Source organism: Dermacentor variabilis, chromosome 8 (genome assembly GCF_050947875.1).
Source record: "Dermacentor variabilis isolate Ectoservices chromosome 8, ASM5094787v1, whole genome shotgun sequence".
NCBI classification, from domain to species: Eukaryota; Metazoa; Arthropoda; class Arachnida; order Ixodida; family Ixodidae; genus Dermacentor; species Dermacentor variabilis.
Window position 1 is genome coordinate 66,672,980 of NC_134575.1, and position 24,605 is coordinate 66,697,584.

At 47.5% G+C, this 24,605-nt stretch overlaps 2 protein-coding genes across 3 annotated transcripts in view; both read left to right on the forward strand.

Moving 5' to 3' along the window:
- The first annotated feature begins 145 nt into the window (after positions 1-145).
- On the forward strand, positions 146-15,784 carry LOC142590302 (sodium-dependent glucose transporter 1A-like). Of its 2 annotated transcripts, XM_075702317.1 has the most exons (5): positions 146-279; positions 4,962-5,088; positions 5,945-5,986; positions 10,854-11,012; positions 11,960-15,784. In XM_075702317.1, exons 1-5 carry the CDS (start codon positions 208-210, stop codon positions 13,003-13,005), a joined length of 1,446 nt encoding a protein of 481 aa, XP_075558432.1. In that variant the 5' UTR covers positions 146-207; the 3' UTR covers positions 13,006-15,784. The 2 variants fall into 2 exon arrangements, with proteins under 2 accessions (XP_075558432.1, XP_075558433.1); XM_075702318.1 differs by lacking the exon at positions 5,945-5,986.
- A 2,620-nt stretch (positions 15,785-18,404) lies between these two features.
- LOC142591427 (uncharacterized) overlaps positions 18,405-24,605 on the forward strand; it is a 58,867-nt gene continuing 52,666 nt past the window's right edge. Inside the window, exon 1 of the mRNA XM_075703755.1 lies at positions 18,405-18,891. Within this exon, the coding sequence (XP_075559870.1) occupies positions 18,820-18,891 (72 nt within the window). The 5' untranslated portion in view covers positions 18,405-18,819. The remainder of the gene's footprint in view (positions 18,892-24,605) is intronic.

Sequence of the window (24,605 nt, forward strand, 5' to 3'; positions counted from 1 at the left end):
CACGCGCGTAACAGTTCTATCCCGTGACTCAAACTGGCAGCAGGATCAATAAAGCGCTTATCTTTCTATTCTTCCGAGCGAGTTGAGATAAAACATTTTGTCGCAATCACGGAGGCAAGGTTGCCAAGGGCATGGCCGTCTCGACTTCGGCGGACGGCTCCTCGTTGAAGATATCGCTGGAACGAGTGACCGCAAGTCCAGCTGAATATGCCTTCCCGCAGCAAGCTGTGGCTCGATCTGGGACGTACGTGCAACTTGAGCCTCGGAAATCTGGGAATGGTAGGAGGTGCGTTCCTTTGTTGTTCCGGTATATAGGTCACATAAACGAATTTCTCTCCCTCCCCGAAATGTGCATCGCTTCGGTCACAACAAAGCAAGAATCCTTACCGCCACATCTGTTCACTTGTTTAGTGCACTGTGTTTTGCAGAATTGTTCCTGAAAGGTTTTCAGTTAGTTTAGCGCCGGTAATCGATATTTCGGCTTGCAAATTAACGTTGGCCTTGCTCTGCAAACAGGATGTATTGCAAAAATGTACTAGAATACAAAAGCAGTGAACAGCGCATACCAGCATGGCTTCTCTTACATAGGTGTATGTATACATTACTATTTTCAAGTTGCTTCCCTTTTTACACATTTACAATTTAGCACTCGGGGTCGCACCACTGCGATTCAGTGCGAAGGGAAGGTTTCTTAGCTGCTCCATGATGTGTCAACATCCTTAAACGAAACAGCATACTAGGTGAACAGCGAACGCCGGATATGGGACAAAGATCACGAGTCGCTCAGCATAGTCCGCCATGTAACACTGTGTCATGGTAAAGGCCAACTGTAGGAGTCATTAGGACCGCGCAAAGAGCGGAGGAAGGAAGAATCTTGGGCGTAACGTTTAGAGACGGGAAGAGAGCGTTGTGGATCAGAGAACAAACGGGGATAGCCGATATTCTAATTAACATTAAGAAAAAAAACGGAACTGGGTTGGCCATGTAATGCGTAGGATGGTTTACAGGTGGACCATTAGAGTTACAGAATGGGTGCCGAGGAAAGGAAAACGCCGCCGAGGAAGCAGAAAACTAGGTGGGTTGATGAAATTAGGAAATTCGCAAGCGCAAATTGGAATCAGTTGGCGCAGCTGGACAGGGGTAATTGGAATAACGTATCAATCTGCAAAAAATTGAGACCCTGAGAAATTCCCTAGAACCTTACCTAAATATAAAGAATAAGTTAAATTAAATAAGAAGTAATCATCCGTTTGTGGTCAATTTGAGATATACACAGTTGGAAAGGCAAACTTTAGGGGCAAAATGTTTTCGTAATGTTCATTCTTATCAAAACGTTAGATCTATGGTGCGAAACTGAATACCTCGCTTTAATTTATAAATACCAACAGGTTAAAGAAATTGACCTTTATCGCTGCAGACAGCAACGAGGTTCCCGCTGCCGTCTGACTTAGGGACCCTCATATGTAAATTGTCTCTTAGAAATTCATTGTATTTAAAGAATAATAAACTGAAACTGAAACCTAATCTTTGTCCCTTTAGAGATTTAATTTATATAAAGAATTTTTCTTTTTTAAGTAAACGCTTATCCAGAAATAACAGTAAGTTAACAAGTTCATTACAATTTCTGCTCTTACAAAATTGCGCACTTAATATCCCAGTACTTTTTACTTAAGTGCTTGACATAGGTCTATCTTTTACGTACTTTCAGTAAGAAACAATATTTTGAAGACTTCAGGGGCTAACGTGGTAAACGTAGCTTCTCGTTCGCTGCAGATTGCTTGGCGTTTTAAGAGAGCGCAATCGAAGGGAGACCGGACGAAGATACAGACGCAGCGCTGACTTACAATTAAGGTTTATTGATATTAACACCGTACGCAATATATACTTGCGCAGGCTATCGACAAAAGAAGGGCAAATAAAGATAAAAATAAAAGATAAAAGCCTAAAAAACACCGTTGCTATGAACAACTACAGAGAGTGCGTACAATCCAAGTAAAGTCAAGAAACAAGAAAGTCGTTCTCATTGTTTGAAAGAGCAATCGAAGGCTTGCTAACACCTGTGTCACCCACCCTGGTCATTTACAAGGACTCGACAATTTCTCGTGTCAGCTGGTCCCACTGACGTTTCCATCGAAAATTGAATTTATTGACGACCCCTTCCGTGCGAAGAGCTCAGCTGAGGTTGCTGCTTCCCTCAAAGAGAACCAGCACGTTGTGTACATGAGCTGTTCGTTTGACATTAAAGATTTATATCCTTAGTTGCCACACAATTAACTTCTCTGTATGCACGACTTGCTTGGCATAGTCGGCGTTGTTGCTTACTAGAATGTTGCAGGGCCATCGATTGACGGCTTTATATAACCGCTGGGCATGTACTGTAAACCACAATAGTTTACAGATGACGGTATCTCAGAAAACGTTCAATTTCCGAGCAGTCTGTAACGGTAGTAAGTGAAGCCGAACATTACAATGCTGTTCACAAATACTGGGAGAGGCTTTAAATGCCGTTACTAACCTGCGTTGTGAGGCTGCACAGATATTGAGGTTTCTCTCAGATTTCGCGTTCCGTAAAATCGTGTGGCTGACTGTACTTGACGTCGACCTTTGCAACTTGGAATGACCACGTTTATCTGCAACGACAAGGGGTTAACATAGACTCATGCATAGCCGCCTTATGTTTTACCGATCCTCGACCACCCCACCCAATAGTTGCAAAGGCCTTCCGCTATGTCAGAAGTTTTTTAGCACTGTTGGAAACTGATGGTTCGTCCTTTCAGCTTCGATGACTCAAACTTCGGGCATTTTCTGTAACTGTCGTCGCCGCTTGTTCTTAATTCGGAAGTTCCTGAGAATAGATGAATTACATTCTTAGATTTAGTTTTTACGTTGTGTCCAGGCCACGTCAGTTGGGCGCATGAACTGCATGGTGGTCAAGCCTTCGTTTTCCATTGAGTCTGTGCACTCGAAAATTGTAAAGCAGGTGATTGCGAGGACTTGCTACACATACATGGCCTTACGAAAGTTTTGCTATCACAAATTGCAGTAGAGCTTTGACAAGCAAACTGAACGCCTCAGAATGGTTGGAATGACCACGTTGTACCACGTTGACCCAACCATGTATTGACAGTAGTGGCTGTGTGTTTGCTGAAGGAAACCAAAGTCAGCTTTGAGATGATGTATGGGGTTTAATGGCGCAAGCCAAATTGAGTTCTGTGGCGAGCGGTAATGCTCGCCTAGGTGACAAATGGCTAGATAGAAGAAAGTTTGCTGTCTTTCCGGATATTTACGGCGAGGCCCACAAGCCCACACGAATCGCAGACAGATACGGTGTAGATTGACGTAGTAGTTCTGCGGAAACCCGCAAGGTGGAGAGAAATAATTAATAAACAGAAAATCAAACATCCACCCGTTCGTAGCGATTGCTACAAAGGAAACCCATACGGGTTGCTCGAAAGAAAAGCCTCAGAATTCAAGAAAAATTCGTCCTGGTCCGGGACTCGAACCCGTACCTTCAGCGACATCTGGCGCATTTGGTATTCACTGCCGTGTCTAAGGCAGCATGCCCGAGCTTCAATGATGTAGGCTTGTTAAACGTCACTGGGATCAGCTGACACGAGAAATTCCCGAGGCCTTGGAAATGGCCAGGTTAAGTGGCACGTGTGTTAGCAAGCCTTCGGTTACTCAGCCAAACCACATTTTGTTTCTTGACTTTACCTGGGTTGTGCACACTCTCTGTGCATGTATAGAGCAACTGTGTTTTCTAGAACTTTTATCTCCTTATTTCACCTTATTCGTTATGGACTGCGCAAGTATATAGTACGCTGCTACGATACATAAACTTTACTTGTGTGCCTAGGTCTTCGTCTGGTCTCCCGTCATTTGTGCTATTTTAAAATTCCAAGTACGTTGCACCATCTCGCTCAAGCTTCCACTTCAGCTGTAGATTAATTTGCCACTATTTAAATAATTTATAAAGACGACGGGTTGAGACGCAATGAATCTTTAAAATTACAAGCTTTTCTTTTATTTTTCTGCATGAGAATGCAGTCTATGATACCGGTTCAACGTAATTAAAGAGCAATAAGCTTTCGATGCTTCTCAATGTTCCTGCATCAATCTTTTATTAACGTAATGCTTACTACAGGTGTTTTAACATGGGCAAATTTGGTGCCTCACTTCTAAGCCACTATTTAGATTCAATGTCAACAGTACATCTTATGGTGCAAATAGGACTTAAACGAAATGAAATCTGGACAGACTAGGAAACAGCCTCTTGAGTAAGGATAAGATATGAAAGAGCGTTTTGAAGTTGGGATAGTACAAGACAGAGAATCTTTAAGTAAAAACAAGACAAGAAGGAACGTCTTGATGTAGACGCAAGAAGGAAAACAGTGCCTTAAAGTAGGTACAGGACTGAAAAGCACATCTTGAAGCCAGGACAGGAAGTAAGGTCATGCGGCAGTGACAGGACAGCAAAGAACGCCATGAAGAATAGTATAGGAAAGAGTGTCTTGAAGTCAGGACAGGAGAGGAAAGAAAGTAATCAAGGCAGGCCAGGACAGGAAAGAACGTCTTGAAGTAAAGCAGGACAGCATAGAGCGTCCTGAAGTAGTGACATGACTGGCACTAGTGCCTTGAAGTAGGGACAGGAAAGGAAAGAGCGTGTCAGGGTAGGAACAGGACAGGAAAGCCTGTGTCGAGGCAATGACAGCGGAGAAAAGAGTGTTTTGAAATCAGGGAAGGAGACAGTTTCATGAAGCAAAGACAGGAACGAGCGTCTTGAAGTAACTACAGGACAAGAAAGAGTGCCTTGAACTAGGGATGGAATAGAAAAAACGCGAAAGTTCATTTTTTTCGCACGCTTTCACACCATAACAAGTACAAACCAACCATCCTACAGCAATAATTAGTGAACAGCATAGTTTGAATGTGCTCACTTTTTTTTTGCATTTCTTGCGAAGGGCCTTCTCATCAGCATAAGAGGTGTCGCTTTGCTGGACCTGGCTGAGATATATGGAACAAGCATCGCCAGCATATCCTACCTTATCACCACTTGCGGCGTGGGCAATCTCATCGGCTCTCTACTTGGTATGCTTATGCCTAAACCGATTTCTTGCCCATTTATTTTTAGTATGTGTTTGTGTATTATTTTAAACATGCACACGTTGAAGCGTCTGTCTACGCATGAGACGGTCAATATTTTTTGCATTAAACAAAGCTTTGGACCCTTAGTGTTATTAGAGATAATTACGCTCGTCACATGCAAAACGTGAGTTATTTGCGATATGCATGACGCTCCGTGCATGGGCGTAGCCAGGGGGAGGGGAGTTTTATGGGGCTGAAGCCCCTCCCCCAAAATGTTTTTCATGCTGTCTTCCACCGCCGACCGAATCAACCCACGGCGCCGGAAATCATTCTGAATTTTGTCTTGAATGTCTATTTCACGCTCGAAAAGACCACTGCGAACGAAAAGGACCATTGCGAACTCGGGCTAGATTTTACGGTAACGCCCATGCATCGGGAGTCACATGACGCAAGAAGCCCCATTTGAGCACAAAGTTTCAAGGGTGTTTTGATGGCGAGCGGGCTCGTCGCGGCATCTCGCGGAGGCAGCGGAATATATGGAGCGCATGGATTTCGATCCCGAAACTTTATGGATATAAAGTTCTCAAACTTTTGATGTGAAAGGTGCAGGGACATGTCCAAAGTTGTGCTTTCAATTTTCAATTCCGGAACTCTGTTGGTTTAATGTTGTTATAAATATTTGATGCCAAAGGTGAATTGACTTTTCTAAAGTCGTACATCCGGCCATACAACGAGACAAGCCACATCAACACGCTGACAGAAGTTTAGAAAGCACGCAGCGAGGTCCGATGAGACGAAGCGTTATGATGGCTCATTCGCGCCGTCATGTCACAGAAAAGAATATCAATTTTTTTTTTAGCTGCGCCAAAGCAGCCATGTCAAGACACTAAATCCAGCAAAGGTAATTACGTTCTTATTTATCTTTCTACTTTGACTTTTATTCGCGAGGACACATTGAGCCCCTTCAATTTTCTTGCTATCGCTACCCGCGGGCTGCCAGAGCCAGCTAAAGCGCAATCGTCTTTCTCATTTTTCCCCGACCACTGCGCTGCGCACTTCGGTGCCCGTTCGTTTTTCTCTGGCCGAGTGCATTTTCGCTTGGCAGCGTTTTGGACGCTTTCTGGGTAGGAGACGAGAAAAAGAAACAATGATCGCTCGCCGGCTTCCCTGTGGGGACTCGACGGATCGCAACGCGTCCGCTTGAGTGCAACCTCTCCGGAAAGCCTTGTCTCGCCGGTGTAGGATACCGAGAGTATGCGTATGCTTCTCTGTGGACCAGGCGTCTCACGTTTTCTTCGATATTCAGTCGGTAGCCATATTAGAGGTACACAAAGTAGGCGTCCGATTGTGGGCGACATGCTTTCCTTCGCGGTTTTTTTTAAATTTCGATGCTCCCGCTCCACAGAAGGAAAAAAAGCCATTGTTGCGTCGCAGCAAATTCCCGCATGGTGAAAGTTCGATTTTGTTACTTCTTTCTTTTGCGGAAAGTAATGGCCCACGGGACGCTTCCGTTGCCAGATACTCTTAATATATTATGGCGATAGGGATTATATGGACACTCCAGGTGCATTCCTTGCATCGCCGTCGCCGTCATGTTCCGTGTAAAGACCTATGTAATATCATTACAGCGCGCCGCATGCTGCATGTGCGAGTGAAAGCGTAGGCGGGTAATGGGGGCATGGGTGAGCCAACGATGGTGGCTCGTCTTGTGTGCGCAAGAAAGAAAAGCGGGGATGAAGCGCGCCGCCTTCCGTCGCGCGCGATACATCAAGGGTGTGTGGAGGGAGCGGGTGACGGGCCTTAGGATTCTGTGAATCTGTGATTGCGCAACATGTTTATTTGCCGCGTTTGACGGATTATATACAGTGACTTTTTTTCTTAGACACGTGGATTCATTGGAGGCCTACAGGTATGCTTAAATATCTTGTTGCGAGATTTTGTGTATACGTGCAGTGAACTCTGTTTCCAGTGACACATTTTTGCCCTTTTCCAAGCTGTGTCGTCACATTTGTATATTCCGTTGTATACTTAAAAGGAAGAGGTCTGGACACCGACCAAAAATGGTTTAAAATAGTTGTTTACGTTTCGGCTCCCCCACGGGAGCCTGGTTCACAAACGTAAATAACTATTTTAAACCATTTTCGGTCGGTGTCCAGACCTCTTCCTTTTAAGTATGCATCATCCCGACCAGACGGGCTTCCGCCATACTCTCAACTTCATTCCATTGTATCTTCGCATGTCTAATTACGAGGACGAGTGAAATGAAAGTGAGCCAACCCACACCGCGCAATAATGGTTCGGTTCATTATCTGCGAAGGATGCGCGTAACACACAGGCAACTCTCATTTACAAAAGGGACATGCAGGTTTAAGGATAAAGGCTTTTTAATGCTCTCATACAGTGGGTTGAACCTGGTTGCGTGGCATATTAGACATTCAAAATATTGAACAATGTGGTGTCGTGAGGTTTTTCACAGCTGAAGATGTTTCCCAAAAACAAATTAGTCGCCGTATGGATGCCGTGTACGTTGAATTTTGCATTTCATTGGCCACTGTGAAGCGCTGGAGATCTCTGTTCAAAGAAGGACGTGAAAGTTGCAAAGACGATCCAAGACCGGGCCAAAGCCACCGTGCAATCACCCCCAACACAACTGCAAAAGTTGATGAGCTGAGTACCAGAATGGGGTATAAGCATTGATGAACTGGCAGAGCATGTGAACATCAATCACGATTCGGTTGACACCATAATCCATGAGCATCTCGGTTATCGGCTCTTGTCTGCGCAATGGATTCCAAAGATTTTGAACCACAGCCAGAAGACGGAGAGGTTCGGCGCTGCCTTGACTCATCTGATCCAATATCAAAATGAGGGTGACGACTTCTTGTCTGCAATTGTGACCGGGAACAAATCATGGTGCCACTACTACGAGGCCTCAAACGCGACGGCAAGGCTTAAGTTGAAACATTCGAATTCACCACACCCAAAGAAAGCAAAGGCAACGATTTCCGCCGGAAATATGTTGTTGACTTTTTTTTCTGCGATCGTAAGGAGCCATTACTGATCGAATTTGCTAAATATGGAGATACTATCAATCGTTTCCGATATTGTGAAACGTCGGATCGGCTTCGTGCCGCAATCAAGAACAAATGACGTGGAAAGTTCACGAATGGGGCACTTTGGGGCAATTGAAGAAACACAGCTCAAGGGAACCAGATTCGTGTCGGACGATGACGTGAAAGAGTCAGTTACAGACTTTTTGAAGCTGCAACGCAAGGAGTTTTATGAGACGGGAATCGCATGACTCGCTAGCCAGTGGGACAAATGTGTAAATGCTCATAGAGACTACTTTTAAATGAAGTATCTCGTTTGTCATACGCTCGCTTTTGCTCACTTTCATTTCACTCGACCTTGTGTATTTTGCAGAACTCCTGCTTTTTATATGTGCTCTCTGTTGCGACTATATTTTCGGTGCAATTGCTCCCTATACACGACCAGTGACAGCTGCTCCTGCGCAATACATTGGAACAAAGGACAGCGTCATTTCTCCCGGGCTGTTGCATATGTATAAAAATGTACACAAGGTTCTTTAATGACAAAGTTTCATAAAAACATGCGTCCTCAACTTGTTAATTTCACAGCCTTTACATTTTGCATATCAGTGCATGCACTTCTTTGCTGATTTCGAACTGATATAGTTCTAAAGTTCGTATGATATTTTCTTTACTTATTAAATAGATAAAAACATGGAATCATTGATATCAATTATTTCGGGCTCAATTCTTGGGACACAAGAGCATAAACTTTTATGAAAAAAATACATATTTTACTTGTCTTGACAGGGCGTAGTGTTTAAGAATTTGTTTGCAGTATCTTTGGCAATGGCAATGCAGTTATTATTCATGTATTTGATCCCTTGACAAATTTTATAAGGAGGAGGCCAAGACTCAATGTAAGCCCACCCCCGAACGAAATTTCTGGCTACGCCACTGGCTCCGTGATAGTGTCTCACGGGTGCGATAGAAGCATGGATCAGCTCGCTGCTAGCAAGGAAACAGGGCAGAGAATAGGTATATAAACATAATAAGTTTACCTTCTTCCTTTATGCTCGTTATCCATGCATTGTGTTCTAGGAGTAATCATGTCTAGAAAAAAAATTCCGCTGGAGCCCATCTACCGCCGCATGTCGACAGTAATGCGATTAGCAGTGAAGCAGTGTAGTGACACACCGCATTGCCAACGCCGAAACGAGCCAAGCATGAGGCGCGTATGCAGCCGGGCTCCTCTCTTCCCACTGAACACGCTGCGCCATCTAGCGGCGCCACCATGAAGTCCACGCATGACGCATCTATGAATACATATTCAGATAAGGCGTGTGTTCGATTTCGTCCAGCACCCGATAAATTTTGAGTATCCTTATTGTTATTGAAGAGCGGATCACACAGCAGCACATGCCCAGTGATCCAAGTTGGCGTGAAAGAGGTTCACTGAACAGTGGCACAAGCCCCAGTGGCATAAACCCAGTGATAGAAGTTGGCTGGTCCGACGGTTGGTTTTGAAACCTGTTCACTTGTCACAGCAATGCAATGCGAACCCCATGGACTGTACCCAGTGATTGACGTTGACGGAAAACCGGCTAGAGACTGCTAGAGAGTTGTAGCGGGTATATAGCCCGCACAAAGTGCGTGAAGTATCCTAGGAACACTAATCGCAATAAAAGTTTGATGCTAGTCCAGTGTTGAGCATTGTTCGCGGCACGGTGCACTCCCCAGAATGCGTCAGCCCAATGACTTTGGAGACGCTATCGCACTTCCTGATCAGCTTTCACGTTCTGTGTGCTAGACAGAAATAGTGGTACGAAAGTGTGTCCGCCAGTGAGTTAAAAAGATTCAGTTATCTTTACGTTCTCTTTTATTGGCGTAGGTAATCTGTTTATCATAAACATACGCACACACACGTGCCCACGCGCACGCACGCGCACACGCACGCAAGCATGCATTATCTCGTTTAGTTTTCACAATATCATAATCAACCACACTACTTACGCCAGAACTTGAGCCAGTTAGACTCACGCTTTCTCTCTGTAGTCAAAGTACTTGATCCGAACTCACACCACGTTAAACAGACGGCAACCTAATAATTATTTGTTTTGCTTTATGTTTGTCACTTTTGTGGCGCGCTATGCTTATACCGAATGTTTGCTCCTAGTTTTCTTGGCTAGTAAACCAAATGTTTGCGTGTGGGCGAGTGTGTGTGTTTGCTATGTCTCCAGCTCTGCGCCGTCGTGTTCTTTCTCTCGTGCACCATGTATTCTGCTGTCTTTCTTTTTTTTTTAGTTGAACAAGTGCATTTATTGCAGTGTTATGAACTTCCATTCGTTTACTCATGTTATTACTAGAATCTTCTCTTGTTGGCTTTCTTTCTCTTCTTAGTATCGATTTCCCATTCTTCCGTAAGCTTTGTGTCTCTGTTGAGCCTATGTACGACTGCTCTATAGTGAAAAAAATTGTAGCGTTCCTTTCTTCACTGTGTTTTAGGCTGATTGATTCTAATGTAGTTTACATTTCTATTTGACTAAACTTATGAAATAGAAAAAGATTCGCCTGCACAATTTATCTTCTGACACTTCACGACTGCAGTGTCAAAAATGGACCGCAAACATATGCCCATTTTACAAGCATTACATAGCTCAGAGCTTACTTGCTTCACTTATTGTTTAATCCTGCAACGTTCTTTGTTTCATTGTTGTTTTTTTATTTACTCGTTCATAGGAGGCAAGCTACACGACACGTACAACACGCAGTTGGTCTCAATCGTGGCAATGGCAGCGACCTGCGTCACAGCGACCATGATTCCACTCAGCGGCATCCTAGCACTGGCGCACGTTACCATGTTTCTCTGTGGACTGAGCGTGGCTGCGTTTGCGACTGGTGAGCATCAGAAAAATGTGAGCGGGAAATACGCTTCATATAGGCGCGCTCTAAAAACAATTTTAGCGCCATCTGGCAACTCTTTCGCGGAAGTAACCGACAATCTTTTTTTTTCCATCTGTTTCACTTCTCCTGTATTCTCAAATGAAGTACGTTCCCTCTGATTAGGCACATGCAGAGTAACCGCTCCCCATTTGGTAGTACCAGTCGAATATGCAACAAGCAAATGGAGTTGAATGTGCAGCAAGAAATAATTCCCATAAAACTTATTGCCAGCATTCACTTTGTACTAATGCAAAGATATGCTAAGAATCGCAATGCATTTTTGTGGTTACTGTCGTTTTCTCCATAGAATAAACTATGTAGTGAAGGAAGACGATGGAAAGCGAAAGCCGGTTACACATTTAATTTCGCTATAGCAACCCACAGCGCCAGAAAGTCAAAGAACTCGTGATGAAGTGAATAATGGATTGCACATCGCAGTACATTGTACGCCGATCAGATCGACTTTGGTTCGTCATGTTTGTGTGCATTGGTAGAGAAAGCTAAGAATATGTTTAAAGGTACGCGATTACCACATTTTGGCAATGGCGTTGTGCTGCTAAGCACGACGTCGCGGTTTCGGTTCCCGGCAGCTGCGGCTGTATCCCGATGCTCTCGGTGGGCACAAACACTTGTTTATTGAAGTCAACACTAAGAAATCAAAGGCCAAGGGTCTCAATTAGACTGGAGCCCACCACTGTGGCGGCTCTCATAATTCAGTGGGCAGTTGTGCGATCTTGTTCCATTAGAAAGGACACTAGTGTGGCTGCCCCAAGTGTCACAGTATTCCCTGTAATAAATTACCATTTTATTTTATGGTGTATTAACAACGAGGCCGCTAAATACAATGCAAGAACACTCATTTCGATACCAGGACACCAAACTGTTGTGTACTTTGGGTGCAGGTGCGAACGTCTGGATCATCAGGATGTGGACAGATAACAGCAGCCCGGCTCTGCAACTCTTCCACTTGGCCTTTGGTATCGGCGGTCTCCTGGGTCCGTTCATCGCGCGACCGTTCCTGTCTAACAGCGACGGTGGCAATGCGACAGCACCGAACACTACCGACAACGCATACCCGACCCAGAACAGCATCGCTTACCTGCCCGTCGACCTGGTAGATCTGGCCAACAGCTCCGCCGCTCAAAATGGCACGGGCGAGTCGAGCGTTTACTACGCATTCGGCATCGTCGGTGCATTTTATTTGGTTCTGACTGTTTCTATGATCGTCCTTTACATTATAGACAATGCGGACTTCAAACCTGCAGTACCTGAAGGCGAGGGCTTCACGCCAGCTGAAGAACAGCGTAACCCTGCCCGCTTTACCCGAATCATTCTGGGAACAATGTGCGTCTACATAGGTATCTACGTGGCACTCGAGTGTACCACATCCCAGATGGTGGCCTCGTTTGCAGTCCAGAGCCAGCTCCACTTCTCGAAGTCGTTGGCTTCTCGCGTCGAATCCGCGTTCTTCTTCTCCTTCGCCGCTAGCCGCCTCACCGCGAGCCTGATTACAATCAAACTTTCCGCCTTCTGGATCCTAGTTGCAGCGCACGTCATTCTCCTACCCACGGCCGTGACGCTCACGCTACTGGGTTCCAGCAGGTCCACGGTGCTCTGGCTCTCCAGCGCCCTCTTTGGTGTCGGACAAGGACCGATCTACGCCGCTTTAATATCCTGGACGTCCGGGCACATCAATCTAAACAACAAGATGATGTCTATAGCTGCTGTCACCGAAGGCATCGGATCAATGACAGCACCGGTTATTGTAGGCCAATTTCTGGACAGTGACCCTAACGTGTTCCTTTATGTCTGTCTTGCGACTGTTGCGTTGTGTGCGGTTACTTTCGCTTCTATGTACTTCTACTTAAGAAGAGCGCGACGCCGAAACGATGACAAAGAACTGCTAGTAAACGAAGCTGATAGCGAGCATAATGACAAGATTCAATAGGCTTTGGAGGTGTGTTGTCAACATGTGTTATCATACTGCGACTTAACGTGAACAACAAGTCAACCCTAATTATCGCATCGAATGGGCAAGGCAGTCTTCAAACGACGATATATGACAGCCTTGTAATGTCCGTTGCAAGCTATTCAGCGGATATTTTAGCAGAAAGGGACGCAAACATTCCCGAAATACCGCAAGCCTAGAAGTCCCTGCAACCGTTTATAGACTTGCATTCACGTATGCGCGCCCCTAGTGCTCTTCATTTCCCCATCTGTCTTTTTATCCCTATATCCCCTTTGCTCTGTGTAGGGTAGCAAACTGTACGTTCGTCTGGTTAACCTACCCATCTTTCCTTTCTTTATCCATCTGTCTCTTGCTCTTTAACGCCAATACAGCGTTTGTGGAAATAAAATATAAATAAAAGCGTTGCTAGTGCGAGAAGGGAAGATCTTCGTGCAATAACTACATTTGCACTCCGGCCTTATTTTCTTTCCAGTCCAAGATGATTTTGTCAGAGCTGGCTGTAATGCTGCGGTGGTAAGTAAAGGTATACAATCTAAGTAGTCTAATAAACGTTAGCCTCTCAGAATAATAAGCAGTGTTGAGCAAAACATCCTCATTTTTCACGCCTCCCGCTCAACCTTTTTGGAGCGCGTCGCTCTAACTTCCGTGAAATTGCTATGTGCTCATCAGAAAGTAACGATACACGCACAAGCCCTCTCCGTCTCACCAACCAACCAGTATTCACAGATTGTGGATACGTTCCGGTTTTGTCATTAAAAATTTGTTGTAATAAAAACAACGGATCGTATGTTCTTATAAGCTCGAAAAGTAATTCCCTTGCTCAAAGCAGCGTCCTGCGTTGCCATTTTCATTTCACTTTTTCCTAGCTTCGAATTGAATTTGTGTGCTTTTTGATCACAAGCCATGGACGCTGTACTGCTGCTTTAGTCCAGCCTGAGCGAAGTTATAAGCTGAATGTGACATCCTCCATCATAAATAAATATATGCCTAAGTTTGCCAGGTTAAGGTGTTACCAATATAGCGTGCACGATTTATGGTAAACCTTCACCGTACCGCGTACCAGAATGTGCGACGAGTTTCTATCTGGATGTTTAATCTTTCAGTACATTCTAAATAATGCTTCGAACATTGGCAGTTGAGATAAACTGGCTTCTTTGCCGATAGCTTCTTTACTGAATTTTGCAATATTCAGTTACAGGACGGACGGAAAAAACTTTAATGGAAAAAGGACCTGCGAGGTTGCCAGCCCGGGCTCAGGCCACCCGGGCATTGTGTGCGGTGAGGCATAGCCTTTCCACCACTGCCCGGGCCCGCGGATAGCCCATAATTGGTCGTGTAGTTCTGAGCTAGTCAGAGCGCTTAGCCATCGCTCCTCGAGAAGGTCCGGTTCTATCTTGTCCTCTACGTATACTGAACTGATCTGTGTGCACTTCCACAAGATGTGTGCCATGTCTGCGTGGTCGTGTTTGCAGAGCTTGCAGCTTGCGTCTGGATATTGTGTTGAATTTATTCTGTTTAAGTGTACTGGGTTTCGGAACGTTCTGGTTTGCAATCTTCTCCAATCTGTTTCTTGAGACCTGTCGAGTTGTTTGTGGGGTTGTGGGTATGCTTCTCTTTGTTTCGCGTAGTGTGTCAGTATGTCGTGGTACGTGACCAGTCTGTCCCTGTCGTCTTTTTTCGCTTCTTCGTCGTCGTCGCCTCCTCCGTCTTCTCCATCGCCTCCGCCGCAGTCCTTCCCCCTTCCCAGGATGCTTATCTGAAAGTTAGTTAGTTAGTTAGTTAGTTAGTTAGTTAGTTAGTTAGTTAGTTAGTTAGTTAGTTAGTTAGTTAGTTAGTTAGTTAGTTAGTTACAGGATGCTTATCTGAAATGTACTCAGAAATTTAATTATGAAAGTAAGAGCATATGTTTTAAATGAAGAATTGAGGCCGGCAAGTGTTCAAGGTGGCTGCGCGCATACGGCCGGGTGTGTGATGAGACCCATTCTATCCTGGCTAGCGAGGAGGCGAGAGGGTCAGTAAAAGCAGGGAGGTTGACTACAATTTGTTTATGTGGCCACCAGAAAGAGACACAATAGCAGAAAACGGGCTAATGCGAGCGAAGTCGTTGATTCTGAAGGGCATGCGCACATATGCCAAAGCGCTGACTCGACGCTTGCAGGGTTTTTGTATTTTCAGCACGTGAATGCATCCCTTGCCGCCAGTTGAAACATTGGTATCGATGCTTTGTGTACTCCTCTATAATTTTATACGGTCTGCCTCAATTAAAGAAAGAGGAAAACTAACGCTTTCTGTGCTGTCGATCATGTGATATACCGCTGCACATTCGGACCAGTGTGCATAAGGTTACTAAATATTTGGTCTTCTTTTAGCTGACTACCCCCTGGCTGCAAATTTTCTTATTTGATCATGCCATCTGATATTCGGCTGTAATAGCGTGCGCTTGCCTTCCCTTAGCACACATTCTCTTACCTCAGAAGACCACATGTTTTCAGCTTTTCGGATTAAAAGGTCTGCGCTACTTTATTTGTTCCCCTTAAAAGGCCCTTCACCAGGGCTGGACATTTTGGGCTGACAAGCGCCGTGCGTACAATGCGCGCTTACGATCGTGTCTGCTAAGTATTACGTCGCTACGTGCCGCGGAAAGAGCTGAAATTTCAAACCGAACGCCGTTTGCCCTTCTCCTCTCGGGCGCCGTGTTGCCAGCCGGAGAGTCGACGCATATCGCACAAGCAGGCCTACATACGTCGCACTGCTGTGACGTCGCTCGTAGTCACACGTGATTTCGCGAATTATGCAAGGCAACATCTGTTGTCTGTGTAATCTGTCGCTTCAGTAGACGAAATAAAGTTCAGAGAAATAATAAAACGCACAAGCCGAATGTCTGCGTATTCTTGTTTTACTTCGCACCGCAGCAGGAGAGACGTACTTCCGTTTCGTCTGCTTGTTCTCACTTCATGCAGTCGCGCGCGCAGACAACCAAACTATGACATTTTCTAGCGCGTTCCAGCGCGCGATCATGCTCTGTGATCCGCTTGTGCCTGGTGTTCTCGTGCACAACGCGCAAAATTGTGCGCTGCGCGAAGCGAGACAAACGCGACAGCTCTCGCGCGACGCTGCCAGCGGAAGTGCGCCGGGCAGCAAAAAAGTGAGGACAAAGAAAAAATGAAGGCGGGGCTCGTGACGTAGGCGTCACGTGATCTTCGGGCTCCGACATCGGAGAACGCAGGGAAGGAATTTCGCTTGCGGTGGCGGGGCGGGTGTACAGAGTATCTCTTGGCAGTGGCCCTCGCCTCTTGAAATCATGGGTTCGTGGCATTCAATTATTTCACCTTAGCTCTTAATAAACAAATTTGAAAAATTATTGCCGCAGAAAGCCCCCTAGCGGGCACGTAACAACTTCCAGCATATAACCAAAATTTGCGATGTGGTCTGGTGAAGGGCCCTTTAATATCTATTAGAATATGGGAAACCGCCGTTTGCGGTTAACGTTTCAACGAGTCAACGTCAACACAAATTTTGTTGTCGCTAAAACGTGCTGCACTACTTGCACATCCTGCTCTTCAACATGTAGCTGCATCCAATACAGATACCGACAATATTTTTCTAGAAGCAGTCGATAACAGGGGCACTATGCCTACGGATGTGCCTGCGCACGAATTAAGGAAACGCATTTGATGTTCAAGCTCAACAGAGTGAGCTTTATTTTGCCACATTATACGGCTACAGAGCAACAAAAATAATAAATAATGAAATGTCAACGCCTTAGATACAACCCCGCGTTAACGCCAGTGAACTTGACCAGTTAATCCACCCGAACGCAGAGACTGCGAGGACCTCGAGCTTTCGAGAAGGCAGGTCACCGGTAGAGCCATGTAAGTTGTGTTTGTTTTAACGCTCTAGTATTAGGAGTGCCAAAGTGGGAAATAGTGTGTGACGCGTTGGAACCCGGCCATATGGCAGAGGCCGGTGCGGGCGTAAAAAGTCTAGTAGGACTAGTACTAGGTCTCGACGCCGCCGCTCGTCAACACGCAAGACGACGTCCGCGCCTGATGACGTACGCGCCCAGACGCGGTACGGCGCGCGCGGACGCGTTCCATCACGTACGTCGGGTTGGGCTTAACACGGGCGCGATAACGTTATGCCGGCGCGAAGTACAGGTCCTAGAGCAGGGGGTCTCCATACGTTTTGACAGAGGGCCTGATTGGCAACCAGAGGCAGTGTAAGAGGCCGGATGATAAAGAATTCAAGAAATATTCATGTAAAGAAATATGTAAACATAAGCAACCGTACTTGGATTTAACTAAAACTTTTGTTGCGATTAATCGTTGTTCTTTTATTATATATATATATATATATATATATATATATATATATATATATATATATATATATATATATATATATATATATATATATATATGTATGTATATATATATATATATTCTATTTTATACATATATAAGTTCTTCTATTTAAGTTTGCCTCGTCCACATGAAGCCATAATGCTCAGCAAAGGACTATTTTGAGATTATAATTTCGCTTTCACATCCAAGACTCCGTGGGTGTGCCGATTTGAAACGATTGATTGAATAATTTGAGGACCGGTCTTGCCGAAGTGTCCATGTAATACGGGTATTTTGTTAAATAAGTAATTTTGCTTTTGTTTTTTTAAACGGAAAAATCGCAGCACAGGTCTTGCCATTCTGATGAATGAGAAAAAGCTGCGTCAACTACAACTCACTCATTCGTCTGGGATTGTCAGCGTTCTAACAGGCATTTTCACGCATAAAACATCGACGGAGGCATGTAGCTTTCTTTTCTTTATTATCTTCGTCAAACTAAGCGAACTAATTCAATTTCAGGTGGGCTGTTCAGGTGACCTGACAAGGATAGTGCACAAGTACCTCTCGTGTATTTGTTTTTTTTTTCTTTCTTCTTAAAAGAGATTCATACAAACGGCATTAACTGGCATCACATGAAAAGGGCGTCACATGCAGATCTGAAAGTTCCACTACGGAGCAGCCGTTTTTGTTCGACAAAAAATTAGTTCATAAAAGTTCATAAAAGTACATAAAAAGTTCGTAAGGACCCTTTTCGCGCGTAGGAAGTAGTGAGACTGATGTGCTAGATGCCTTTTTCGTTCTAATCTTATTACTCCGGTTCCCTCCCCCCCTTTCCTTTCTAGGAGTAAAGATAGAAAATAGATACAAAAGTAAAGATATAAAATTCCCGCTCACAGAAAGGAAATCGACAGAACCACGCAATGGGATTTCCGTGAGCGCCCAAGATAACTTTTGCAGCAACGCTGCCTTGGGGAAAAATAAACAAAAAAAAGCGCCCCAAGGAAGGAACTCTCAACGTTGCTCAGGACGCCGACACGCACCGTTCTTGCGCTCCTCGCGCCTTCAAGGTCGAGAAAGAAAGGTACTCCGACGTTTCGATGGCCACGCTATGCGGCCTTGAATCGAGACCGCAGGCGTTGTAACTAATCGCGAAGTTTTGAACGGAGAGACACGAAGCGCGAAGAGGTTGTTGCGCCTGCGTTGCGAGTTCCCATTAGCCATTCTCTCTTTGCGGTGCGCGGTGACACGGGCTGGGAAGTTCCTTGCCTCTGAAGCCAGTGCGTGTGTGTGTGTGTCTATAATTTGACGCGTCGCTGTGATTCGGCGTTACGCCGAAGCGAGGCGGTCACCTGAGAGCCCTGGTCGACTGCACGCAAACTTGCTACTTACGTTCCCGTGACTGGACTCTCTGGCGCTCTGCAACAGGGCTGTTAAGGAAGCAGACTAAACAATGGACCTCGCGCGGATGAAGACCCCAACGTGCGCAGCAGTCCTCGTTATTCTCTCCATTGCCTTCTGGCAGGTAGGTGGTGGTGGTAAAAACGTTTATTTCCTCTGAAAAGAGGGAGTTACATGGAGGGTGCTCTGGAGTCAGGCTTAGTGCCCTTCCCCTCACAAACACTAGGTGGAGTCCCTAGTACGGGACCCCAGTGGCTTCCGCTGCCGCCATAGCTCGTTCGACCATCGCCTTTTGGGCTTTCAGGTCGCAACAGGCGAGTAGGGTCGCCTCCCAGTCCTCCCGGGTGGGGTTTGGGTGTGGAGTAAAAGCAGGGTTGGAGGGGCACGCCCACACCATGTGGTAGAGGTCCGAGGACCTCTCCCCACATTGCGGGCACTCCCCGGAAAAGGCAGGGTCAAAGTGCGTTAGCGAGGCCGGGCACATCATGGTGTTCGTGACAAGGCGAAGGAACAGGCGTTCCTCCGCTCTCGTTAATCCTTTACACGGGTGGGGGTACAGTTTATGTCTATCTTTGTATAATTGTGTTATTTCCTTGTAAGTGTAGGTCGGCGTGGCTTCCGCTACTTCTTCAGAGGAGGCGGGGGACGAGGTTGCCCGGTTAGAGAGCGCGCGGGCGGCTGCATCTGCTGCCTCGTTTCCTCCTAGCCCCGAGTGGGCCGGAGCCCAGACTATGAAGCGGTGGGATGGACCTCCCACGTACGAGCTATTTTGCAGTAGCCGGTAGGCCAGGTACGGGACCCAGCCCTGTTGGACGTTCCGACACGCCCCTCGCGAGTCGGTTATGATTGTCTTGGAATCGGAGTGTGTTGCCGCTAAAGCGATGGCGACTTCCTCTGCTTGAGTGACGCTTCGGGCTTTGAAGGTGAGCCCGTTCACCGTTTTGGACTCGTGGATCACTGCCGCCGTGTACCACCCGCCATGGTGCGGGCCGGATGCGTCCACATAGTATACCCCGAGTTTCCTTCCGTAGTGGTGAGCTAAGGCCTCTGCCCTGGCCCTGCGTCTACCCTCGTGGTCGTCCCTGGACATCTTAATTGGGAGTGGTCTTACGTGCAGGGCGTAACGCCATTCCTGAGAGAGTCTTACTCTCTCCTCGGTGAGAGTCGTGTGTTCTATGTGCAGACGGGCCAAAAGGCGGCGTCCTGACGGCGTCTGCGATAATCGCGTGTATTGACCTGTGAGGTGGGCTTCTCTAAGTTCATCGAAGGAGTTCGTCATACCCAGACCTTGGAGTCTCAGGTTAGACGTGGTTATCGGGAGGTCGAGGGCCTTCTTCGCCATTTTGCGTATTATCACCTCGATGATGTTCTGGTCGTGTTTGTTCAGGCGGAGATAGGGGGTCGAGTACAGGATTCTGCTTGTTACAAAGGCATTGGCCAGCCGCAAGGCGTCTTTGCTTCGCAGTCCCCCTTTCTTGTTCGAGACTCTGCGGACCATTCGGCCCACCTGATCTCCCACCTTTTTTAGTTTGTCGAGCGTGGTCGTCGCCAGCCGACGCTGGTGGATGAAAAGACCTAGGACTCTAATTTCTTTTCTTTCGGGTATCGGTTCCGATCCAAGTCTCAATTCTATCTTGTTTGTGCATTTTTTGTTGGGGCGAATGTGCACGAATTCGGATTTTTGAGGGGAGCAATGAAGGCCACATCTTTTCGCGTACTCGTTCGCCGCGGTGGCCGCCTCCTGCAGGCTGGCCTCCATTTCACCGAGAGAGCCCTGCGTGGCCCAAATGGAGATGTCGTCCGCGTACAGCGCGTGTTGCACACCCGGGACTTTCTCCAAGTGGACCGGCAGGTTCTTCATTGCCAAGTTGAAAAGCAAGGGGGATAGCACCGCTCCCTGTGGCGTCCCTCTCGTGCCTAATAGAAAGGGGCCGTGTTCCGCGTTCTGGATCTTCACGTAGGCCTGTCTGTCCGTGAGGAAGCGTTTTATATACTCGAAAGCGTTCCTGCCGCATCCCGTCTCTGATAGGTGTGTGAGGATCGCCTCGTGTGTCACATTATCGAAGGCTCCCTTCAGATCTAGGGCCAGCACTATCTTATCCCCGTTCGGATGTTCGATCGGGTTTAGTACCTCCCTGCTGAGCTGCAGCAGGATGTCCTGAGCCGATTTATTTGGCCTGAAGCCGTACATCGAGTCGGCGAAGACTCGCTTGTTTTCTAGGTACTCAGATAGTCTGTCTCTGACCATAGCTTCCATCAGTTTGCCCACGCACGAGGTGAGAGAAATAGGTCTTAGGTTATCCGTATCTATGGCCTTGCCCGCCTTGGGGATGAAAGTTATCAGCGCCGTCTTCCACTCCGTGGGAAATGGAGCTTCGCCCACCCAAATCGAATTAAAGTGTTCTAGGAGGGATTCGTATGTGCGGTCCGGCAGATTGGCTAGGAGTTTTACCGAGATCCCGTCCCTTCCTGGCGCGGTCCCGCGTTTCATCCTCGCTAGAGCGGCCTTGAGTTCGTATATTTTGAAAGGTTCGTCCAGCTCAGCATTTTGGGCTCCATTGTATCTGTAAGCGTCTCCCCTTGGATCTTGGGTTGTGGTCAGGTACTGGTCCCGAAGCTTCAGTGCAAGCTGGGCCGTATTTCCTTGAAATGCATGTACCGCTCTCTGCAGGTGCTTGTGCGTCTCGGTGCGCGTCTGGTTGGGATCTATGAGTGCCCGGAAGAGGCGCCATGTGTTCTTGCTAGACATCTGCCCAGCGGCCGCGTTGCACCTATCTACCCAGTTCGCGTCCGCGAGTTGCGCCGCGTACTCCGCCGCTTCTTTAGTGATTGCCGCGATCCGAGCTCTTAGCTTGCGGTTATGCTTCTGTCTACGCCATCTTTTGACCATGCTGCGTCTGGCTGCCCAGAGGTGGAGGAGGTGGGTGTCCACGTCCGTCACCGCCTCTGAGAGCTTTACCTGCGTTTCCGTCGAACGCAGGTTGATCAGCAGCTGTTTTGTCCAGGCTTGATATCCCTGCTCCTGGATGGAGCTTACCTCGTATTCCTTTCTAAATTTCGTCCAGTCCGGCAGCATAGTGTGCCCCGTAGGCCTGGTAAGGGGTTTCGTACGGATCGTTATGGTGATCAGGCAGTGGTCACTACCGAGAGTTTCCTCCGTATTCGTCCACTCCACTCGCCTCGCGTTTTTCGTGAAGGTTAAGTCGGGACACGTGTCCCTCTGCACCGAGTTCCCTATCCGCGTGGGGCACGCCGGGTCAGTGTGTAGGGTTAGACCTAACGCGGACGCCGCCTCCGCTAGCTTCCGTCCTCGTATGTCCTCTCGATGATAGCCCCATGAGGGACTCTGCGCGTTGAAATCTCCCATTACTAGTAACGGGTCTCGTCCTGCTTCCCTGATAGCTCTGCTTAGGAGTGTGGAGAAGGTTACGTTTTTTGCTTTAGGTGGGCAGTACACGTTCAGGATGTGTAGCGGCGAATCCTCCTTTTTCAGTGGCAGAAGAGTCACCATCACGTGCGAAAAGCTGGTTTGTAATTCTAGATCTACCAAATTTGCAGTGTAGTTTTTGTGCACAAAGATGCACGTTAGGGGGTCGAGTTGGAACGTTTTGTAGTTTGGGAGGCTCACGTTCCCGCCAGGTTCCTGTACGGCCACTACTGCCGGAGTATGCTCGTACGTAGACAGGTGCATCCTAAGATCCGCTCTCTTAGTCCTCGATTTCAAGCCTCGACTATTCCACTGCGTTAATGTTATGGGACTCTTTTTAGTTTGTCTCGCCATGTTGTATCTGGAGATTGTTGTTATTCTGGAGGGGAAATTGCTCCTGGTGGTCTTCCTCCTCGTCCTCGCTTATCACCCTACGCATCCTGTAGGCTCGGGGAGTCTGGAGTCTCCTCGTGTTAGCGTATTTGCGAACCGTCATCGCTTTCGCTATCTGTTGTGAGACTATGGTGGGAATGGATTCTTGGACCCTTCGCATCATAGCTTCTAGTTTATTTTCAAGACTAGGTTCTGTGTCGCTTTCCATCGTCTCCTCTTGCTGAGGTGGCTGGGGTTTAGCTAGCGCACTTTCTAGTTTGCTCGTTAGCACCGCGATCTGCGCTTTTAGGGCTGCTATCTGGTTTCGTAACTCTGTTTCTACTGGGTTGGGTGTGGGTGGAGAGGAAGGTTTGGGAGGAGGAGGAGGAGAGGCGGTCCCACTCACCTGCCGCATCCCGTTCTGGACTATGCTGGCCCAGGTCTTCTTTTGCTTGGGTTGATCAGAAGTCGACTCCCTGCTAGGTGGAGGGGGCGGGCGATTCCCGCTTCCTCCCTTCTTCGTCTTCTTGTTATTTTTCTTCTTTTTCCTCCTCCTTTTCTCCTGATTGCTGGGTTGTTGCTGCGCGTTCGTGCGAAATTTCGCCGTGCAGTCTCTGGAGTTCGTGGCGTGTTCGCCGCCACACACCGCACATTTTGGGTTGCACAGGTGAGGGGACCGCACCCCCTCCACAAACGGGGCTAGCGTTCCGCAGAGTCCGCAGTTTTCTTGTCTCGGTGTCGGGCAGGTATCTGGCCTATGCCCCACCGTGCCGCACAAGTTACACGCTGGTATGGTGCGGCGGTATCTTGCTACCGGTATGACTTGCGCGTTGTACAGTACAGCTCTGGGCTTGTACTTGCCTTCGAAGGTGATTCTGGCTTTGTTAGAAGTTCCGAACTTTCGGATCTCCAGGATGGTGCTTTCTCCGTGAAAGCTTTTCACCTTCCCTCGCAGGGACTCGGTGGTTTCCAGATTGGCCACTGTGATGACTCCGTGAATCACGTTGTCTTCGCTCTGTTTTACGTGCCCGTGCAAATGGAGGTCTGCTCCTTCTTGGATTTTTATCGCAAAGTCCCCGACCAGTTTGTCTGCCGCGTGGATGCTCGACGTGCCCACGATGATCAGGTTTTGGTCCGGGGATATTGTGAAGTAAAAGTTGTCCGCTTCGGCCTCCCCGACTCGCTGTCGTAGGGCTAGGCCTAGCTCACCGTGTTGTAAGTTCTTCAAGCTTGTCGCCGTTAATGGTTTGATGATTAGCACCACATCGTCTGGTCTAAATCTGCAGAGAAACTTGGGTTTCCATGCAGCTTTGACTTGCCTTGGGCCTCCGGCTGCGCGCTCATCGGATGCCTTGTCGGGTTGCGCATGGTGGCCTCCGTGAGCTGACGTGGCCTTCCCTTGTGCGCAGGCTTGGAGTTTCTGGGCTCTTGTTTCAAAGGCCCGGATCACATTAGCGTTGCAGGCTTGGTCCCGACTGGTCTGCGGCACAGTTGTCCATGCCATGCCTTCCGGGTCGTAGCCGCGTTGCTGGTTTGCGCTTGCCATGTTGGCTTGAAGCGGCCTCCCCGCCGCCGAACGCCGGCGTTCAGCCTTGAGGCTGCGTCGCGGCGCTATGGCGGATGGGAGGAAAAACGCTTAAAAAGGTCAACAAATCGGCCCACCGGATTGGGAGTGGTCTCCCTGCGTGCCGGCTGACCTGCTGGTCCTGTCAAGTCCAAAATTGTCGGGATCAAACGCGTTGGGCCGCCGCCACGGTCGAAAATCTCCGGAGCCGATGTCCCATGCGTCCGCTCGCTACGCGCGCTGGTAGCGTCTCTCTGGCAGGTAAGAAACTCCCGATTGCCTTGTTACCTCGAGTATAGGCCCCTTCATTTTACATATGATTGCTTATTGCCCTGCTGGAGATTCTCGCCTCGCTCAGCCTTGCGTTGAGCACGTCCTGGCTCTGATCGTTATTTAGTCTATTCGCCCTCAGTAAGCGATAGCAGCAACGGCCTCTATTTTTGACCCAGTCATCGTCCAATCGTAACAGAGCAGA

Bases quoted from the DNA above. Each gene is read 5' to 3' on its own strand.
- LOC142590302 (XM_075702317.1), top strand. From the start codon at position 208: ATGCCTTCCCGCAGCAAGCTGTGGCTCGATCTGGGACGTACGTGCAAC. The intron at 280-4,961 runs GTAGGAGGTGCG...TTTCTTGCGAAG, and splicing joins GCCTCGGAAATCTGGGAATG to GGCCTTCTCATCAGCATAAG. The intron at 11,013-11,959 runs GTGAGCATCAGA...CTTTGGGTGCAG, and splicing joins CGTGGCTGCGTTTGCGACTG to GTGCGAACGTCTGGATCATC.